The 18,250-nt window shown below is 32.6% G+C and overlaps 2 protein-coding genes across 2 annotated transcripts in view; both read right to left on the bottom strand.

The window, feature by feature from the left end:
* LOC139859266 (uncharacterized) overlaps positions 1 to 5,966 on the bottom strand; it is a 38,891-nt gene extending 32,925 nt beyond the window's left edge. Inside the window, exons 1-2 of the mRNA XM_071848063.1 lie at positions 5,043 to 5,966; positions 996 to 1,555 (exon numbers count right to left, since the gene is read on the bottom strand). Of these exons, the coding sequence (XP_071704164.1) occupies positions 996 to 1,555; positions 5,043 to 5,966 (1,484 nt within the window). The remainder of the gene's footprint in view (positions 1 to 995; positions 1,556 to 5,042) is intronic.
* Positions 5,967 to 6,778: 812 nt separating this feature from the next.
* LOC139858189 (cytochrome P450 CYP72A219-like) lies at positions 6,779 to 9,704 on the bottom strand. Its single transcript, XM_071847043.1, has 5 exons — positions 9,425 to 9,704; positions 8,248 to 8,468; positions 7,930 to 8,174; positions 7,444 to 7,828; positions 6,779 to 7,204 (listed from the first exon to the last, which is right to left on the bottom strand). Exons 1-5 carry the CDS (start codon positions 9,702 to 9,704, stop codon positions 6,779 to 6,781), a joined length of 1,557 nt encoding a protein of 518 aa, XP_071703144.1.
* Positions 9,705 to 18,250: the final 8,546 nt, after the last annotated feature.

Below are 18,250 nucleotides of genomic sequence, written 5' to 3'. Positions count from 1 at the left end.
CTATTTGCATCTTCCAAAAGGTGAAGTCTTTACCATCAAACCGCTCGATCTTTAATTTACCGTCCTCCGCCATCGTTTCCAACTCAAACCTTGAGCTCTAGATACCAATTGTAAGGATTATAGGACCCAAACAATAGAGTAATTCCAGAGAATTACCCTTCCACAATCGACAAACGAAAGAACAATAAATAAAAGAATTAAAGACGCGAGATTTAACGTGGTTATATGTAATCGAATATCGATTACTTTAATCCACGGACCAACTAGAGAGATTTTATTGATATAATTCGTAGATACAACTGAGGGTTACATTATGATGCTTATATAGGCCAAAAACACCTTGCAGAACAAGAAAAACATAAATTTGGAAACTTCTCGCCAGACGAAGCCGCGCCGGGCCATTTGTGCCCGCGCCGCGCCTCCAAGTCAATTCTCCGGACAGTCGTTTTCCAAATCTGATGCTCTGTTTCATGTGCTAGGCCGCGTCGCACCTTCCAAGGCCGCGGCGCGCCTCCCCTGTTTTTCCGAATCCTTTTGTTTTGATATCCTTCACATTCAACATTATATATATATATATATATATATATATATATATATATATATATATATATATATATATATATATATATATATATATATATATATATATATATATATAACTCAAAGAGGACAATACAACTACAACCCCATGAACAAAACATGGCTGAACTCAACAAAAGAAGCAAAACACATTACATAGACTCTCATGCTAATTACATAAACTCACACGCTAATTAACAAGAAGTTAGGTAACAAATCAAATAACTAAGGATTGAGGATTGTGAAGCCATGAATGCCAATCAATAGTCTTTGCTTTGCTTCTTTTCGTAATCCATTCAAACATTTTTGTTTGTATTTCGCACAATGTCACGGGAGTAGTCCAACAATTTTTATTAAAAACCATTTGATTTCTATTGCTCCAAATAAGATATCCACTCGACCACAATACCGCTTACCAAATTTTAGCACCAATATCCGACATCGCAACACTTGAGTTACCAAGGAAAATCTCGTTGACACTTAACGAAGATGAAACATTCATACCCCACCACTCGAATACTTTAGACCAAACTTCGAAAGCGTGTTTGCATAAAATAAGAGAACGATCTACCGTCTCCAAGTCGTCATCACAAAGCGGGCATCGAACGGAGTGAAGGTCGATACCACGTTTATCTAATTCTATCAAAGCCGAAATTCGTTTTTTCCTCGCTCTCCATACAAAAACTTCAATCTTTTTCGAGACAAGATTATTTCGTATAGTCTCGGAAGTATTTGTACCTGCACTAATTGTTTTTTCATCGATCAAGCAAGTAAGTTTCTTTGTAGAGAATTGACCGTTGTTGTCGAACTTCCAATTCCTTGAGTCTGCCTTCGAACTATCAAGTGTCACTGTTGCCACTAACTGAGATAACTCGTCCAATTCATTCGCTACAAGTCGAATAGGAGGTCTGATCCAGCAGTTAGTTACCGAAACAGATGATCCAACATTGAGCAGTCTATCTCGAACAGAGGCACACTGATTATGATCCAATCTGAACAGACTTAAGCACTTTCGCGATCATATGCCACTCACACACACGTTATAAGGAAATCCAATTTGCGACGATGTTAGCAGTACCACATCTAAATATCTACGTTAATATATGATGGGAATTTCGTATGTATTCCGCCCTTAGTAAAGGATGAAGTATGAAGATTTATTACACACAACGAAATTAAGGATGCTCGTGGTAAAAAAAAAGTACAACAGTTGAGTATCTGTACATTGTCAGGACTCATCAACCCGTGTGCAGTCCGGATGACTAGCAAGAAAGACTTAAGAGTTTAAGGTAGTGTTATATGTAATCCCTTTACCACGGCCATTCGACATGCAATACGAAAACATGTATATGACCCTAATCATTTGGCAATGTGCACACAAATCGAGCGTGTGCGCCACATAGTCCCCTTTCTTTCTTTTTTTTTTGAAAAGTTTGTTACACAAATATTGTATGTGTGTCACGTCAGCACCATTTATGTAACAAACTTTCTCTCATCTTAAAAACGGAGTTGATGCTTTCACATCCATAGCATGAGTAGTTAAAGTAATCAAATGATTTGAAATTTTCAACTATAGCTGGAATAGCTACACTTCACCTCCTTAACCGGTAGCTGGCAGCAGGACAATAGCCAATCCCCTTTGTCCATGGGGCATCGTTGGAGAATAATATCAGTGACAGAGTGAGAAACGAGCCAGTTTACCCAATTAGGATTAAAAGCATGAAATCGCTTAATGGTTCTTGATTTACTAGAATTTATCATGTCAATGGTTAGATGGTCTATCTACATTCATCCCCTACACCTCAATTCGACCTTCTTGTTTAGGGTTGGACAATACGAGACCTCTTGCTTATGACTTTGAAAGCAAGAAAGTAACCCGACAATTGGTCGATTGTGAATTTACTATTTGACAACGGGCTCGTTAGCGGCATAAGAGTAAGTAAACAAATCAAGTGTAGTGATAGAGTGATTTACAACTACAAGCACCAATAACAACACACTTGGACATCTTTTCAACACCATATACTTACTATTCAAATAATTTTATAAATTCACATAAGAGGTTTTCAACATTAATCATCGGTCATAATCTTCAGACCTTCAACTACAACGGATTTTTTATTTTCTGATTATTAATTTTAATAAATGATTAAAGGAACAATTCATCTAACCAACCGTTGAAGAGCCCTAAGGAATACAACTGGCTAAATAACCATTTCAAATGAACTAATAAAAGTCACCACCGACCTTACAAACTGATTGCCAACCAAACTACAATCGACCAAGACAACTCGATGTAAAATAACTCAACATACTGGACAATATTAAGACTCAATCTAAAAAGAGCCTAAACTAAAACAACCATTTACACAAGCCAACAAATTAAATAATCACCCAACGTAACTTAGCACGCGAAGATCAACAAATTTTTCAAATTGTGCAAATAAAGAATAGTAAAATCAAGAGTCAGATTATGCTAAAGTCGTGCATTGTAAAGGCATAATCCAAAAGTGCCAAGAAACCAATCAAAATCCGAATCTCAACCCTCTACGAAGAGACTTTATCTTGACAATACTTCATTAAACTCATCCCAAACCGCCAAGAATTTTGAGAAGCTTTTAGTATTTATCAGCTTAGCCAAGACTTAAAAACACCGAGACGAATCCGGTTGTTATTGAAGATACTCGTCAGTTAAACAATGTAAGCATGAGAGTATTCTCCAATAAAATGCATCTATGGTTTCACAAACCTTTTAGACTATTTAATTTAATATTAATATAAAATAAAAATTGAATTGAATTGAATTGAATTTGAATATACTTACTTTAAAACACAAGGAAAAGTAATACTCCGTATATACCACACTTAAAATAGGACATCATGATATTTAACATTATTGCATAATTATTACCATATATATTGATACTCATCAAGATTTTGGTCGTTTAGGCCATTTGATCTCACAACCACACATTTCTTCAGGGAAGGGAAGGGAAGTGTCAAGTGCTTCAAACATGAGGGGTAATAGTTGTTGACTTTTAGGGTTTAAAAGTAAAAATAAGCAAGAGATTAGGGGGCAAAATATAAGTTTCAATTTTAATATAATAAACATTAAATAAATCTCACCCAAATTTTTATCGAAATTTATCTTTTTTTTCTGTAACGAGTTAAATTTATCCGTTATCACCGTTCAACTCGAAATAATTTTACGAATAAAACGCAACTAATTATTTTCGAAACGGAGCTTTTTCAACAAAAAAAAAAAAAATTGGATTAATTATATGTATACATATATACGGGATTTTTTTCCCGCCCCAAGTTTAATTTATTTGGCATTACGATTCAACTCGAAATAACTTTACGAAAAAAACGCAAATAACTATATTTGAAACGGACATATTTTTAATTTTTTTGGATTGATTATATATATATATATATATATATATATAATTTATCTTTTTTTCTGTAACGAGTTAAATTTATCCGTTATCACCGTTCAACTCGAAATAATTTTACGAATAAAACGCAACTAATTATGTTCGAAACGGAGCTTTTTCAACAAAAAAAAATTTGGATTAATTATATGTATACATATATACGGGATTTTTTCCCCGCCCCAAGTTTAATTTATTTGGCATTACGATTAAACTCGAAATAACTTTACGAAAAAAACGCAAATAACTATATTTGAAACGGACATATTTTTAATTTTTTTGGATTGATTATATATATATATATATATATATATATATATATATATATATATATATATATATATATATATATATATATATATATATATATATATATATATATATCAAGTAATGACTAAAACAAGTGGTAAGTTAAAGCGTATGTAAAGGAAAAATCAGAGTTTGAGTCCTTTTGCCCTATTTTTTTCCTGAATTTTTTCGCTCAATATTGATTTCATAAAAGACGTTAAAATATTTTATTGCAATATGAAAACCTTTAATATATTAAATATCAAACAATGTATATTCAAATCAAAGTTAAAAAATATAAAGCTTTCATATTTGTGTTTTTGTTATGAAATGAAAGGGAAAGAAATCCTAAGATTTCGTTAAAGGTGAACACAAATTGACAGAAAAAAAGTAAGTGTCAGTGTCCTCTGTTCTTCCATTCGTTGTCAAATTTGTAATCACACATTTAGTTAGAGAACCTTTTGGTAGGTGAAAAGTCGTCGATGAAAAATTGACAAATCATACTTTTTTGGTTATCTTTAAAATGGAATGAAAATATAGCGTACTATATGTATTTTAACGTAAAGTCTATAGTTTTTTTTTTTTTTTTTTTTTTTTTTTTTAAATTACACCATAATTGTTTTATGAAATGAATAAAAACTTCACATTATTCCGAATATAAATGATATAATAATTAACCACTCAACGACAATATCTCAGGAGATTTTGTTTTTTGGAAAGCAAAAAATTAATTAAAAAAACCCGCAAGGCGCGATCAAGTGTTTCCGCTTTACCAAATGTTCCATGGATCGATTTAATGACTTTCACCCATAGGGATCCTTCATTTTTCAAGCGCCAAAACCATTTAGCGAGCAAGCTAAGGTTTTTCGCCCGAAGACTTTCGATACCAAGACCCCCGAATGTTTTACTTCTCAAAGTTTGATTCCAACTCACCCATGTCATACCACTATCCGAATTCAGCCCCCACAAGAATCGCATTCGGATTGATTCAAGTTTTTTTATTACACCAATTGAAGCTCTGAAAAGAGACATGTAAAATAAGGGCAGGCTTCCCAAAACCGATTTGGTAAGGGTGAGCCTACCACCAATGGACAATACTTTTGATTTCCAGAGACTAAGCTTCTCACTTAATTTGTTGAAAACGGTTTCCCACGCCCCGATTCTATTCATGTTATCACCCACCGGTAGTCCTAAATAAGTGAAAGGAAAGGAACCGGAAGCACAATTCAAAAGGCGGGTCATATTTGTAATCCTAGGCTCGGGAACACACAAATCAAAAATCTTGCTTTTTGAAAAATGGATCTTTAGTCCGAAAGCCATCCCGAACCAAGTTAAAATATGAATCAAATTGGTGGTGTTGCTTTCTGACCACTCTTCTAAAAAAAGGACATCATCCGCAAATTGCAAATGACTCAAGTGGATGAGATCACAACCCACTGAAACCCCCTTGTAGTGACCGAGACTAACAACATCTTTCATCATAATATTAAGCGTTTCGCTGACAATCAAAAATAGAAATGGAGGGAGATGATCGCCTTGCCTTAAACCTTTTTCAAGAGAAAATTCATTCATAGGGCTACCTCTGATGAGAATCGATGATCGACCCGAAGAGAGACAACCTCTAATCCAACTTATCCATTTATCCGAGAAATTCATTTGCCTCATTACGTCTTCTAAAAATTCGCAACATACACAATCAAAGGCCTTTTCAAAATCGACTTTGAATAGGTATAACCTGCGCTTTTCCTTCCTGAATAAGTTAATAACTTCGTTTGCAATAAGAACCCCGTCAAGTATTTGTCGTCCCCTTATAAAGGCTGATTGATTTATGCTGATGAGTTTTGGAGTACCATCCGAAGTCGGTTAGACAAGATCTTTACGATTATTTTATACATACATATGATGAGACTAATCGGGCGATACTCATTGAGCGTCACCGGATTAGAATTTTTTGGGATGAGAGCAACAAAGGAGCTATCGCAACCCCTTGAAAATCCTAACATAATGACTGAAGAATCGAAAAACAGACTGTCATGAAGAACTGAACTTTCTTAACTAAACAATTGTACACTGTCATTAGTCATTACTATGACAGAAAAAGTGAACTTCTATGAACTCTATATACATCGAACCATCTTGAACAAATAACATAAAAAAAACACATTAAAAAGGAGGTGGGCCAGCAATATTTTATCTTTAACGGGACCAAATTATTTTGCTGAGACTAAATGTACACATGAAAGAAAGACATGTAAGAGACTCATACGATAAACTATTGACAGTGATCTACCAATTCTTTTTTAAACCAAGCTACATCATACCACCACATTTTTTTTCTTCTAGAAGTGTAAGAATAACAATACTGAATGTAATTTCTTATGATTCGGTCTAATTATATATGTGTATTTCAAAAAGGTTGCATCATACATATATGTCACAATACACATTAAACAAATCACAACATATGTATAAATTATTTAAAGTTTGTGTAAAATCAAGGGAACACCAAACTGAGGCTGAAGTGTTATTACAATGTGCGGAGAGTGCGTGTACGATGGGGATATCTCAAAACAGAAACGTTGCAGAATCATAACAAGCATTATTTTAGCTTCCATCAAGGCAAAATTTTGTCCAATGCATATACGTGGGCCTCCACCAAATGGGACGTAACATGTTTTTCCTTTTGTTGCTTTTGACACACCTTCAGAAAATCTATTTGGATCAAACTCGTTAACGTCATCACCCCAAAGATCTCGATCATAATGTAAAAGCATTGTATTTATTTGAAGGAGGGTTCCGGCCGGTAGCATTAAGTCACCCAGTTTGGTTTGTTTATGTACTACTCGCCCTAACGAGGTTCCTGGTGGATATAATCTAAGAACTTCGTTGAATATCATGTTAACCTGTCATAAATTGTAGTTACTATATAATAGAACAATACAATATAGACGTAAAAATATGGATTTTGCTAATGACAGTCCCGCTTTAAAATGTTGTACATATTGATAAACCACTTTTATGAATATGACTAATAACCGACATGTACAATAATTTAATGCATGTTAACGACAACCTTTAGACAGTCATTAGCAAAATCCTAAAGATATATATAATTTCACTGTTAAAGATGGAAATTTCTTACAACTTTAAGATGATTTAACCCTTCAAAATCCGGTTTTGTATCTTGAAAGACATTAAAAACTTCCTCTCTAGCGCGCGTTTGCCAGTTTGTGTGTTGGCCCAGTAAAATCATTGTCCAAACCAACAAAGCTCTTGTAGTTTCTTGTCCTGCAAAATAGAAAAGTTTGCATTCTTCGATAATTTCTTCTATGCTTAACCCTGAGTTTTTATTCCCCTCTTTGTTGATTTCTTCATAATTTGATTTCAAGAGCGTTCCCAAAAGGTCATTGTTACTACTTTTCCCTTCTTTCATTGCAACAACTCGTTTATCGATAATATTTCTTATCAAAGATTTCACCAATTGGTCTATCTCTTTCAATCTCTTGTTATGTTTTGTTGGCAAAAACCTGTAGTTCAATTAAATCAAGTGACTTAAAAATTAAATTCCTACTAAAACTTCGATCACAATATGATTAATTAGTGTCATTGTTCCAACCAATATACTCACCTTGATCCGAGAATGTAAGTAGATTGTGGAGACTTGATAATCAACCCCACCAATTCTTCTTGAAGTTCAAAAATCTTTCGTCCTTCTTCAGAACTACTACCAAACGCCGTACGTGAAATTACATCACTTGACATTATTTGGAGATAGGGCCACACATCAACTTCACACGATGATTCTTTCGTTAGCAAATTTTCCCATTTGTTCATCATATCATTGCAGCTCACATAGAATGCATGTACCATATCCTACCAAAGAAAAATGTATAATAATTCAATGCATGTCATTTTAACGAAAATATAGAATGGTTGGCGTATAAACCTTGAACTTTTCGATATGAAATGCTGGACTGATTATTTTTCTATGTTTGACCCATTGATCACCTTCAACATCTACTAGCCCTCTCGTTAGCATCTTAAATAACGGATTTCCTTTTCGTAATCTTTGAAACTGATAATTATTAGCCAAAATCTCTCTTACAATAGCAGGTTGGGTTATATACACCATAGGTTTTGGCCCCATCCATACAAAACACATTTTACCTATACAACAGTTATTCAAAACATGTGATCAGATTTAGTAGTGACATAGATAAGAATTCACATAAAACTATTTCCAGTAACAACATTCCAAAAATTAACATGTTTTTTTTGAACGGTGATATCAACATCGATGCTCTCATTTGTTACCCACACACGCGTTAGGTTGAAACCCAAATCGTGACGATGTTGACAGTACCATCGAAGGTTGAGAAAATCCTAACAACATTTCCAAATTGCATTGATGTTGGCAGTACCATCAATGGTTGGAAAAGCCCTGCTTGAAGTGAGAATCGAACCTGAGTTGGCAGTACACCAAATTGGATCTCACCATCATACCATTCAAGTCAGCCGGTAGATTTTAAAGGTTGTTTTTGGTTTTAAGGGATTACTCCGTTATTATTTAAATAAGCAATCTCATAGACACCCCCTTTAATGGATCCAATATATCCTGTAACCCAGCAGGCCAATCCAACCCGATCCATTTTTGATACTACTCAGAAATGGCCCATTCCTAGTTTTAAACTAGTACTTGTAAAGACCCATCGTCTGAGCAGCCCATTCTTTCTTCTCTATTTATGAACATTTAAAATTCTACGTTATAAACTTAATTTAATTAATTTGTTTGTGTGATAAATGTTACGAGTACTTCTTTAGTAATTACTCGCGGGTTCCAGAAAAAAAAAAAAAAAAAACCGACCCTTACTATTTATATATATTTTAAAATTGTTCACTTATAAAATATAATTATAATTACTAAATATTACTCATATTAGTTAGACTGAACAATTTTACCATATTTGTTATTCTTAATAATGGAGTATTTATTTCTTAAATAAATTCAATCAAACTTATTACTCCGTATTAATATATAAGAGTAAAACTGACATTTACCAAACCTAATATATACATAGTATCAAATAAGGCGATAGGACATGAACCGGACCATGGGTACGTACCGTGCGTAGTGACATATTTATGAACGAATGGCAACACCCTAGGAACGATACAATCATTGAGATGTACGGGTTTAGATTTGGCTTCGCGTGTCATTCGAGCCATCTCTTTAGTATCACCGAACATGAATATATACGAGTTTCCTTTTAAACCTTGATCTCTTAACATTTTTTCGATCTTCTTCGGTTTGAACCACACCAAATTCAGAAATCTCCATGTAGTTAACACTAGTACGAATGTAACTAACGCTCCCACACCATAAAAATCTGCACTTAACTCCATTAAGTTAAAATAAATGAGTTCTCTTGGAGATCGAAGAATGAGAACATTTTATGAGGTGTTGACTTTAATTAAAATTAATTTTCATTTAACCCCTTTGTGGTTTATGTAGTAAATTTAAAGGTCCTTTCACTTTTTGTAGTCATTCATATTTTGTCCTGTAAATAATGAGATTCTTATTATTTTAATCTAAAACGTTATCAAAATAATATCTGAGCATTGACTTTTATCGTTGATCGAATTATGTTTTATTACATTATATATATAATAGGTTTCCACATGCATCAGCAGACCTTTTTATTAGTGATTCTATAATCTTACGCTTGCTTTAAAGGGTTTTACAATACAACAGACGTTTAGTGGTTTACGGATACTTTTATTGATGTATACGGATCATAACCTCATTTTGTTTGAATACAAATTTCTTTTTCCCGTGTTGAGTTTTTCAGTATAACAAGTGTTTTTACTTGTACGTAATCAGGTTATTTTTCGTAAGGTCACATAAAATGAAAAAAGGCGTTTTTGTTTACTATGATCATGGTAAGTAAATAATACGAGTAATGTTTTTCTTGCCGTATTACTCTAAGTCTGACATAATTGATTGACAATTTCAGATGGTCATATTTTATGGATACAAATTTCAATTGGTGTAGTGAAGTTATTATTATATTCTTTTATAAAAAAAAAAATATCATACCAAGTTCGACTATGGGTTTATGACCTTAAAAACGAGATAATTATACCCGTTGATAATATATAAATTAACAGACAGATTTCGCATGTTGTGTTGGTCTTTAATCATATTTTTTATGGCGGCTGTTATTATGCCACGTTCAATTTGTTGTTTACTTTGGCAATTTCATTTCAATGATGGAGTAATTAATATTGGTTCAAGTGTCGTTTTTGTGTGAGTTTGAACTTGTTTATTTTGGTTAAAAAACACAAAAAGATAGTTTATGATCCAAGTGGATTTTTTTTACAATATGAGATTGTTGAGTGTTAAATAACTAGTCTTACGAATAAAATAGCAACCTTTATTGCGCCAATGGAGAAGCCTATGGCCCAAAATGTTACTATACCTTACTAAAATAACTTCATATTTATCCCATTTACGTGTTTGTGCATTATAGTCACCACTCACTTCCACCATTTATTCATGAACACGGTCCACGGATGCTATTTTTTACTTAGATGTATATAATATAATGTATTGGATAATTTTAAATTCGTTTGCGATCATTTTCCAACCACTTAAAATGTTTTGTTAGCGAAGTTTAACTGGTTTTTCACTTTCTAACAATATGTATGCAATCAATCCTTTATGATCACTTGCATGTTTGAAGGCATCGATCTTAATTAAGTTCCTTTTCCCGTTTATTATTTGCTTACATAGTTTGGCCTAACTTCATTAGAATTTTACAATTAGCAACTCCTGCTAGCTAGTTGGTAAATACCAATCAGGGAAGTTTGTTAGGGCGGTATATTAAGGTTATTAACGGGTCATTAGTCATCCACCCGATCATGTTCATGAAGTCACATGGCATACTCATTTCCTTCATTCGTTATAAGGAAAACTAGAAACTCTGTAGGCAGTGGTGAAAGCAGAATTTTTTTTCACCCGGGGTGAACTTTTATTTAAAATTGTAGCAACTTTTTGGATAAAATATGGAGTTTTTTGGGCAAAATATGGAGGTTTTTGGGCAAAATTTGAAGGTTATGGGACAAAATATGGAGGCTTTGGGGCAAAAAAATTTGACAAGGGGCAAAATCGAAAAACCCAATATTTTTATACAGAAAATTGCAAATCCAGTGGAGGTGGGCACGCCACCTGTTTCCGCCACTCTCCGTAGGGCTCCATAACCAATTGCAAAACAAATTGCATTTACAAAAATATCCAATTGAGACTCGAACTCGAGACCTACTGACACACATGAAAGCACATTTATCACTTAGTTATATGGAGGTGGTTAGTTGGGGGTGTTTAAATTATGCGTGTTAAAAGTATATTATGCGTTCTATATAATCAAATAATAAGCTATAGCAAAATTTGTTATATACTAATGGTGTTTGGGTTATTTTATTTGATATCGTTAATCAGTTAATGAGTGTATGAAAATACCAGATTATCCAAATACTTAATAGGTAAAATGATTAAAATAGACACCAATTTAATTTAATGAAATAGAGTTAACAATAGAGGAATTTTGTGATATGGAGAGAGATTCCATAGACCATTTATTCTTCAAGTGTGAATATAGTTTGGAAGTTTGGAACAATTTGAAGAGGTTTCTGTTGTTCAGGGGGATTCCAAACCAATTTTCTCAAATTGTGCAGGCTATGTCTCAATATCCTCATATGAATAATATTTGGAGTATTCTTAATAGGTTGGTATTTGCAGCTAGTGTATACTATATTTGGCGGAAAAGAAATCATAGCGTGTTCAGAATTGAAAGCAGGCATGTTAGTGTTTTAAGTGATGTAATCTTCAAATATGTGCAGATGAAATTGCAGACTTTCAATGTCAAAATGTCCCCTGCAGTGATGAAGGCTGCTGCTATGTGGAAATTGAAAATTTTGAATTCTAGGTTTGTTAATCTGTAGTGTTAGCATGAGTTTTTTGTTTTTGTATTGTATTGTTTGTTTTGGGCTTTGGGTATATCCAGCCTAGTGTATGCCATTTGAAAAGTAATATATTTTTTCTTTTGCCCAAAAAAAAAAAAAATAGAGGAAATTTTTTCTTTTTGAATAATTTTGTGACAAGAACAAATCAAAAAATGTATCATATATTATTTACCGTAACTAAAACATATTTTTTAGGATTTTTTTGGTTGATATCAAATTTGTTGTTGTTGTTGTTGTTGTTGTTGTTGTTGTTGTTGTTTTTGTTTTTAAGGTTCAAACTCGATGTGTTTATTGATGTTAGACAAAATATAACGGATGGTCCCTTTGATTTGTATGAGATTGTATTCATGGTCCTACATATTTATTTTGTCAAGCATGGTTACTATTGAAACGCCCTTTGACTTGATTTTTTTTTTACACAAACCTTTAAAAACCCATTTTGTTCCAATTTTAAGCGATACTGCGCAAAGCGCACCTACTGGTGTGCGGAGCGCACAACACTAGCTCCAGATTTTCAAAATTCTAACTCAAATCAACACCTTTTCCATTTTGACTATATATCATTTTGAGACTTTTACAAACACTTTCAAAGCACCAATAAAGACTCAACAACACACAAACATTCATTCAATATATATTGAGTTCAATTTCTGGCTATGTTAAATAGTTCAAAAAGAGAGTGTGATTAGAGGGTGTGCATAATGCGCAATTCATCAGGTATCAGGTCAGGTCTCGCGCTCGGGGGGGCTTGATTACCCGAAGTTTTACCTTCTATGGGGGAGCCAATGTGCTCATTTATAGAAGGGTTTCCTCGTTTACAATTATATATAATTGTAAACGAGGAAACCCTTCTATAAATGAGCACATTGGCTCCCTCATAGAAGGTAAAACTTCGGGTAATCATGCCCCCGAGCGCGAAACCTGGTACCAGATGAATTGCGCATTATGCGCACCCTCTAGTCACACTCTCTTTTTGAACTATTTGGCATAGCCAGGAATTGAACCCGATGGTGTGCTTCATTGGGCAACTCGGTAGCCACTCAGGCAAGCTTGCGTGGTTATATATATATATATATATATATATATATATATATATATATATATATATATATATATATATATATATATATCATAAAATCTGAAAGTTCAAAATTCACCTTCAGAAATAGCAGAACGACTTTTTCCGTGTCTAAACTATTTGGAATGGAAGAAAGCCTTCGGGAAGTCTTGATCATAGCGTCGTTATCTAGTCATCGTGCGAAAATGGGTCCAATTTTCATCCGAAGTTTTTTTAGAATGCTTGCAACATAATTCATCCCGATTATGTGGCAAACGTAATGTGCTCAAAAATGTGTTATGCGGCCATGAATTATTATCGAAACGAAACTATACACAAATATATTTGCATTCAATATAAAATTTTAAAATAGAAACAATTATAGCGTTATAAATTGAGAGATATCAAAAAGTGTCCCAAAAAATTCGAACCATTAAAATAAGATGTCAATAAACGTGTAAGGATTTGTGACTAGTGGGGATATATTAACCCCAAAAAATATATTCTCAATGTACCTGAATATAGTGTTACATAAAAAACAAGTATCAAAATGATATTTAAATATGCATAAGATTTCAGATGCAAAGGTAATAATTATCGTAAAATCTGAAAGTTCAAAATTCACCTTCCGAAATAGCAAAACGAATATTTCGGCGTCAAAACTATTTGCCTTCAGGAAGTCTTGCTCATAGCATCTTAATCTAGTCATCGTGTGAAATTGGGTCCAATTTTCAAACAAAGTTTTTATACTTCTTTTGCCACATAATTCATCCCGATTATGTGGCAAACGTAATATGCTCAAAAATATGTTTTGCTGCCATTATTTATTATCGAAGCGAAACTATAGTTAAATATATTTGCATTCAATATGAAATTTTAAGATAGAAACAATTATAGTGTTATTAATTGAGAGATATCAAAAAGTTTCACAAAATAATTGAACCATTAAACCAAGATGTCAGTAAACGTATGAGGATTTGTGGCTAGTGGAGATATATTAACCCCAAAAATATTCTCAATGTACCTAAATACAGTGTTACAAAAAAAATAATTATCAAAATGGTTTTAAATATGAATAAAAGTTCAAATGCAAATGTAATAATTATCGTAAAATCTGAAAGTTCAAAATTCACCTTTAGAAATAGCAAAACGACATTTTCGGCATTAAAACTATTTCGAATGGAAGAAGTCCTTTGGGAAGTCTTGATCATAGCGTCGTTATCTAGTCATCGTACGAAAACTGGTCCAATTTTCAACCGAAGTATTTTTAGCTCGCTTGCCACATAATTCATTTCGATTATGTGGCAAACGTAATATGCTCAAAAATGTGTTTTGCGGCCATGAATTATAATCGAAACGAAACTAAAGTCAAACTTATTTGAATCCAATATGAAATTTTAAAATAGAAACAATTATAGAGTTATGAATAGAGAAATATCAAATAATGTCACAAAATAATCGAACCATTAAACCAAGATGTCACTAAACGTGTAAGGATTTGTGGCTAGTGGGGATATATTAACTAATTAACCCCAAAAATATTATGCATGTACTTAAATATAGCGTTACATAAAAAACAAGTAGCAAAAATGATATTTAAATATGCATAAGATTTCAAATGCAAAGGTAATAATTATCGTACACTCTGAAAGTTCAAAATTCACTTTTAGAAATAGCAAAACGAATTTTCGGCGTCAAAATTATTTCGAATGGAAGAAAGCATTCAGAAAGTCTTGCTCATAGCGTCGTTATCTAGTCATCGTGCGAAAATGGGTCCAATTTTCAAACAAAGTTTTTATAGCTCGCTTGCCACATAATGCATCTCGATTATGTGGCAAACGTAATGTGCTCAAAATGTGTTTTGCGGCCATGAAATATAATCAAAACTAAACTATAGTAAATATATTTGTATTCAATATGAAATTTAAAATTAGAAATAATTATAGAGTTATGAATTGGGAGATATCAAAAAGTGTCACAATATAATCGAACCATTAAACCAAGTTGTCAATAAACGTGTAAGGATTTGTGGTTAGTGAGGATATATTAACTCCAAAAATATTCTCAATGTACCTAAATACATTGTTACATAAAAAACAAGTATCAAAATGATATTTAAAGCGTAAGATTTTAAATGTAAAGGTAATAATTATTGTAAAATCTTAAAGTTCGAAATTCATCTTTAGAAATAGCAAAATGACTTTTTCGGCGTCAAAACTATTTCGAATGGAAGAACACCTTCAGGAAGTCTTGCTCATAGCGTCGTTATCTAGTCATCGTGCGAAAATGATTTCAATTTTCAAACGAAGTTTTTATAGCACGCTTGCCACATAATTCATCTCGATTATGTGGCAAACGTAATGTGCTCAAAAATGTATTTTGCGGCCATGAATTATTATCGAAACGAAACTATAGTCAAATATATTTGCATTCAATATGAAATTTTAAAATAGAAACAATTATAGAGTTATGAATTAAGAGATATCAAATATTGTCACAAAATAATCGAACCATTGAACCAAGATGTCATTAAACGTGTAAGAATTTGTGGCTAGTGGAGATATATTAACCCCAAAAATATTTTCAATGTACCTAAATACAGTGTTACATAAAAAACAAGTATCAAAATTATATTTAAATATGCATAAGATTTCAAATGCAAATTTAATAATTATCGTAAAATATGAAAGTTCAAAATTCACCTTCAGAAAGAGCAAAACGACTTTTTTGGCGTCAAAACTATTTCCAATGGAAGAAAGCCTTCAGGAAGTCTTGCTCATAGCGTCGTTATCTAGTCATCGTGTAAAAATAGGTCCAATTTTCAAACGAAGTTTTTATACCTCTTTCGCTCAAAAATGTATTTTGCGGCCATTAATTATTATCGAAGCAAAATTATAGTTAAACATATTTGCATTCAATATGAAATTTTAAGATAGAAACAATTATAAAGTTATGAATTGAGAGATATCAAAAAGTGTTACAATATAATCGAACCATTAAACCAAGATGCCACTAAACGTGTAAGGATTTGTGGCTAGTGGGGATATATTAACCCCAAAAATATTTTCAATGTACCTAAATACAGTGTTACATAAAAAACAAGCATCGAAATTGTTTTAAATATGAATAAAAGTTCAAATGCAATGGTAATAATTATCGTAAAATCTGAAAGTTCAAAATTCACCTTTAGAAGTAGCAAAACGACATTTTCGGCGTCAAAACTAATTCTAATGGAAGAAAGCCTTCGAGAAGTCTTGATCATTGCGTCGTTATCTAGTCATCGTGCGAAAATGGGTCCAATTTTCAACCGAAGTTATTTTAGCACGTTTGCAACATAATTCATCTCGATTATGTGGTAAACGTAATGTGCTCAAAAATGTGTTTTGCGGCCATGAAATATTATCGAAACTAAACTATAGTCAAATATATTTGTATTCAATATGAAATTTAAAAATAGAAATCATTATAGAGTTATGAATTGAGAGATATCAAAAAGTGTCACATTATAATCAAACCATTAAACCAAGTTGTCAATAAACGTGTAAGGATTTGTGGCTAGTGGGAACATATTAACTAATTAACCCCAAAAATATTCTCAATATCCCTAAATATAGTGTTACATAAAAAAACAAGTATCAAAATGATATTTAAATATGCACAAGATTTCAAATGCAAAGGCAATAATTATCGTAAACTCTGAAAGTTCAAAATTCACCTTCAGAAACAGCAAAACGACTTTTTCAGCGTCAAAACTATTTCGAATGGAAGAAAGCCTTCAGGTAATCTTGTTCATAGCGAAAATGGATCCAATTTTCAAACAAATTTTTTATACCTAGCTTGCCGCATAATTCATCTTAATCATGTGGCAAACGTAATGTGCTCATAAATATGTTTTATGGCCATGAATTATTAACGAAACGAAACTATAGTCAAATATATTCGCTTTCAATATGAAATTTTCAAGCAGAATAGTTATAGAGTTATGAATTGAGAGATATCAAAAAGTGTCATAAAATAATCGAGCCATTAAACCAAGATGTCACTAAACGTGTAAGGATTTGTGGCTAGTGGGGATATATTTACCCCAAAAATATTCTCAATGTACCTATATACAGTGTCACATAAAAAACAAGTATCAAAATGATATTTAAATATGCATAAAATTTCAAATGCAAAGATAATAATTATCGTAAAATTCGAAAGTTCAAAATTCACCTTCAGAAATAGCAAAACGACTTTTTCGGCGTCAAAACTATTTCGAATGGAAGAAAGCCTTCCGGAAGTCTTGCTCATAGCATCGTTATCTAGTCATCGTACGAAAAAGGGGTCCAATTTTCAAACGAAGTTTATATAGCGCGCTTGCCACATAATTCATCTCGATTATGTGGCAAACGTAATGTGCCCAAAAATGTGTTTTGCGGTCATGAAATATTATCGAAACTAAACTATAGTCAAATATATTTGTATTCAATATGATATTTAAAAATAGAAACAATTATAAAGTTATGAATTGAGAGATATAAAAAAGTGTTACATTATAAGTGAACCATTAAACTAAGTTATCAATAAACGTGTAAGGATTTGTGGCTAGTGGAGATTTTCTAACTCCAAAAATATTCTCAATGTACCTAAATACAGTGTTACATAAAAAATAAGTATCAAAATAATATTTAAATATGCATAAGATTTCAAATACAAAGGTAATAATTATCGTACAATCTGAAAGTTCAAAATTCACTTTTATAGCTCGCTTGCCACATAATTCATCTCGATTATGTAATACCCCATTTTCCCCGTATATGATTTATAGGTGTATTGTGTATGTACGATAGGCGTATGAAGGTTTCGGGACATGTTCGGGTGTTGAGGT

Source organism: Rutidosis leptorrhynchoides, chromosome 7, assembly GCF_046630445.1.
Source record: "Rutidosis leptorrhynchoides isolate AG116_Rl617_1_P2 chromosome 7, CSIRO_AGI_Rlap_v1, whole genome shotgun sequence".
Classification (NCBI taxonomy): Eukaryota; Viridiplantae; Streptophyta; class Magnoliopsida; order Asterales; family Asteraceae; genus Rutidosis; species Rutidosis leptorrhynchoides.
Note: the sequence above shows the minus strand (reverse complement) of the source record. Positions and strands in the feature narration are given on the sequence as shown.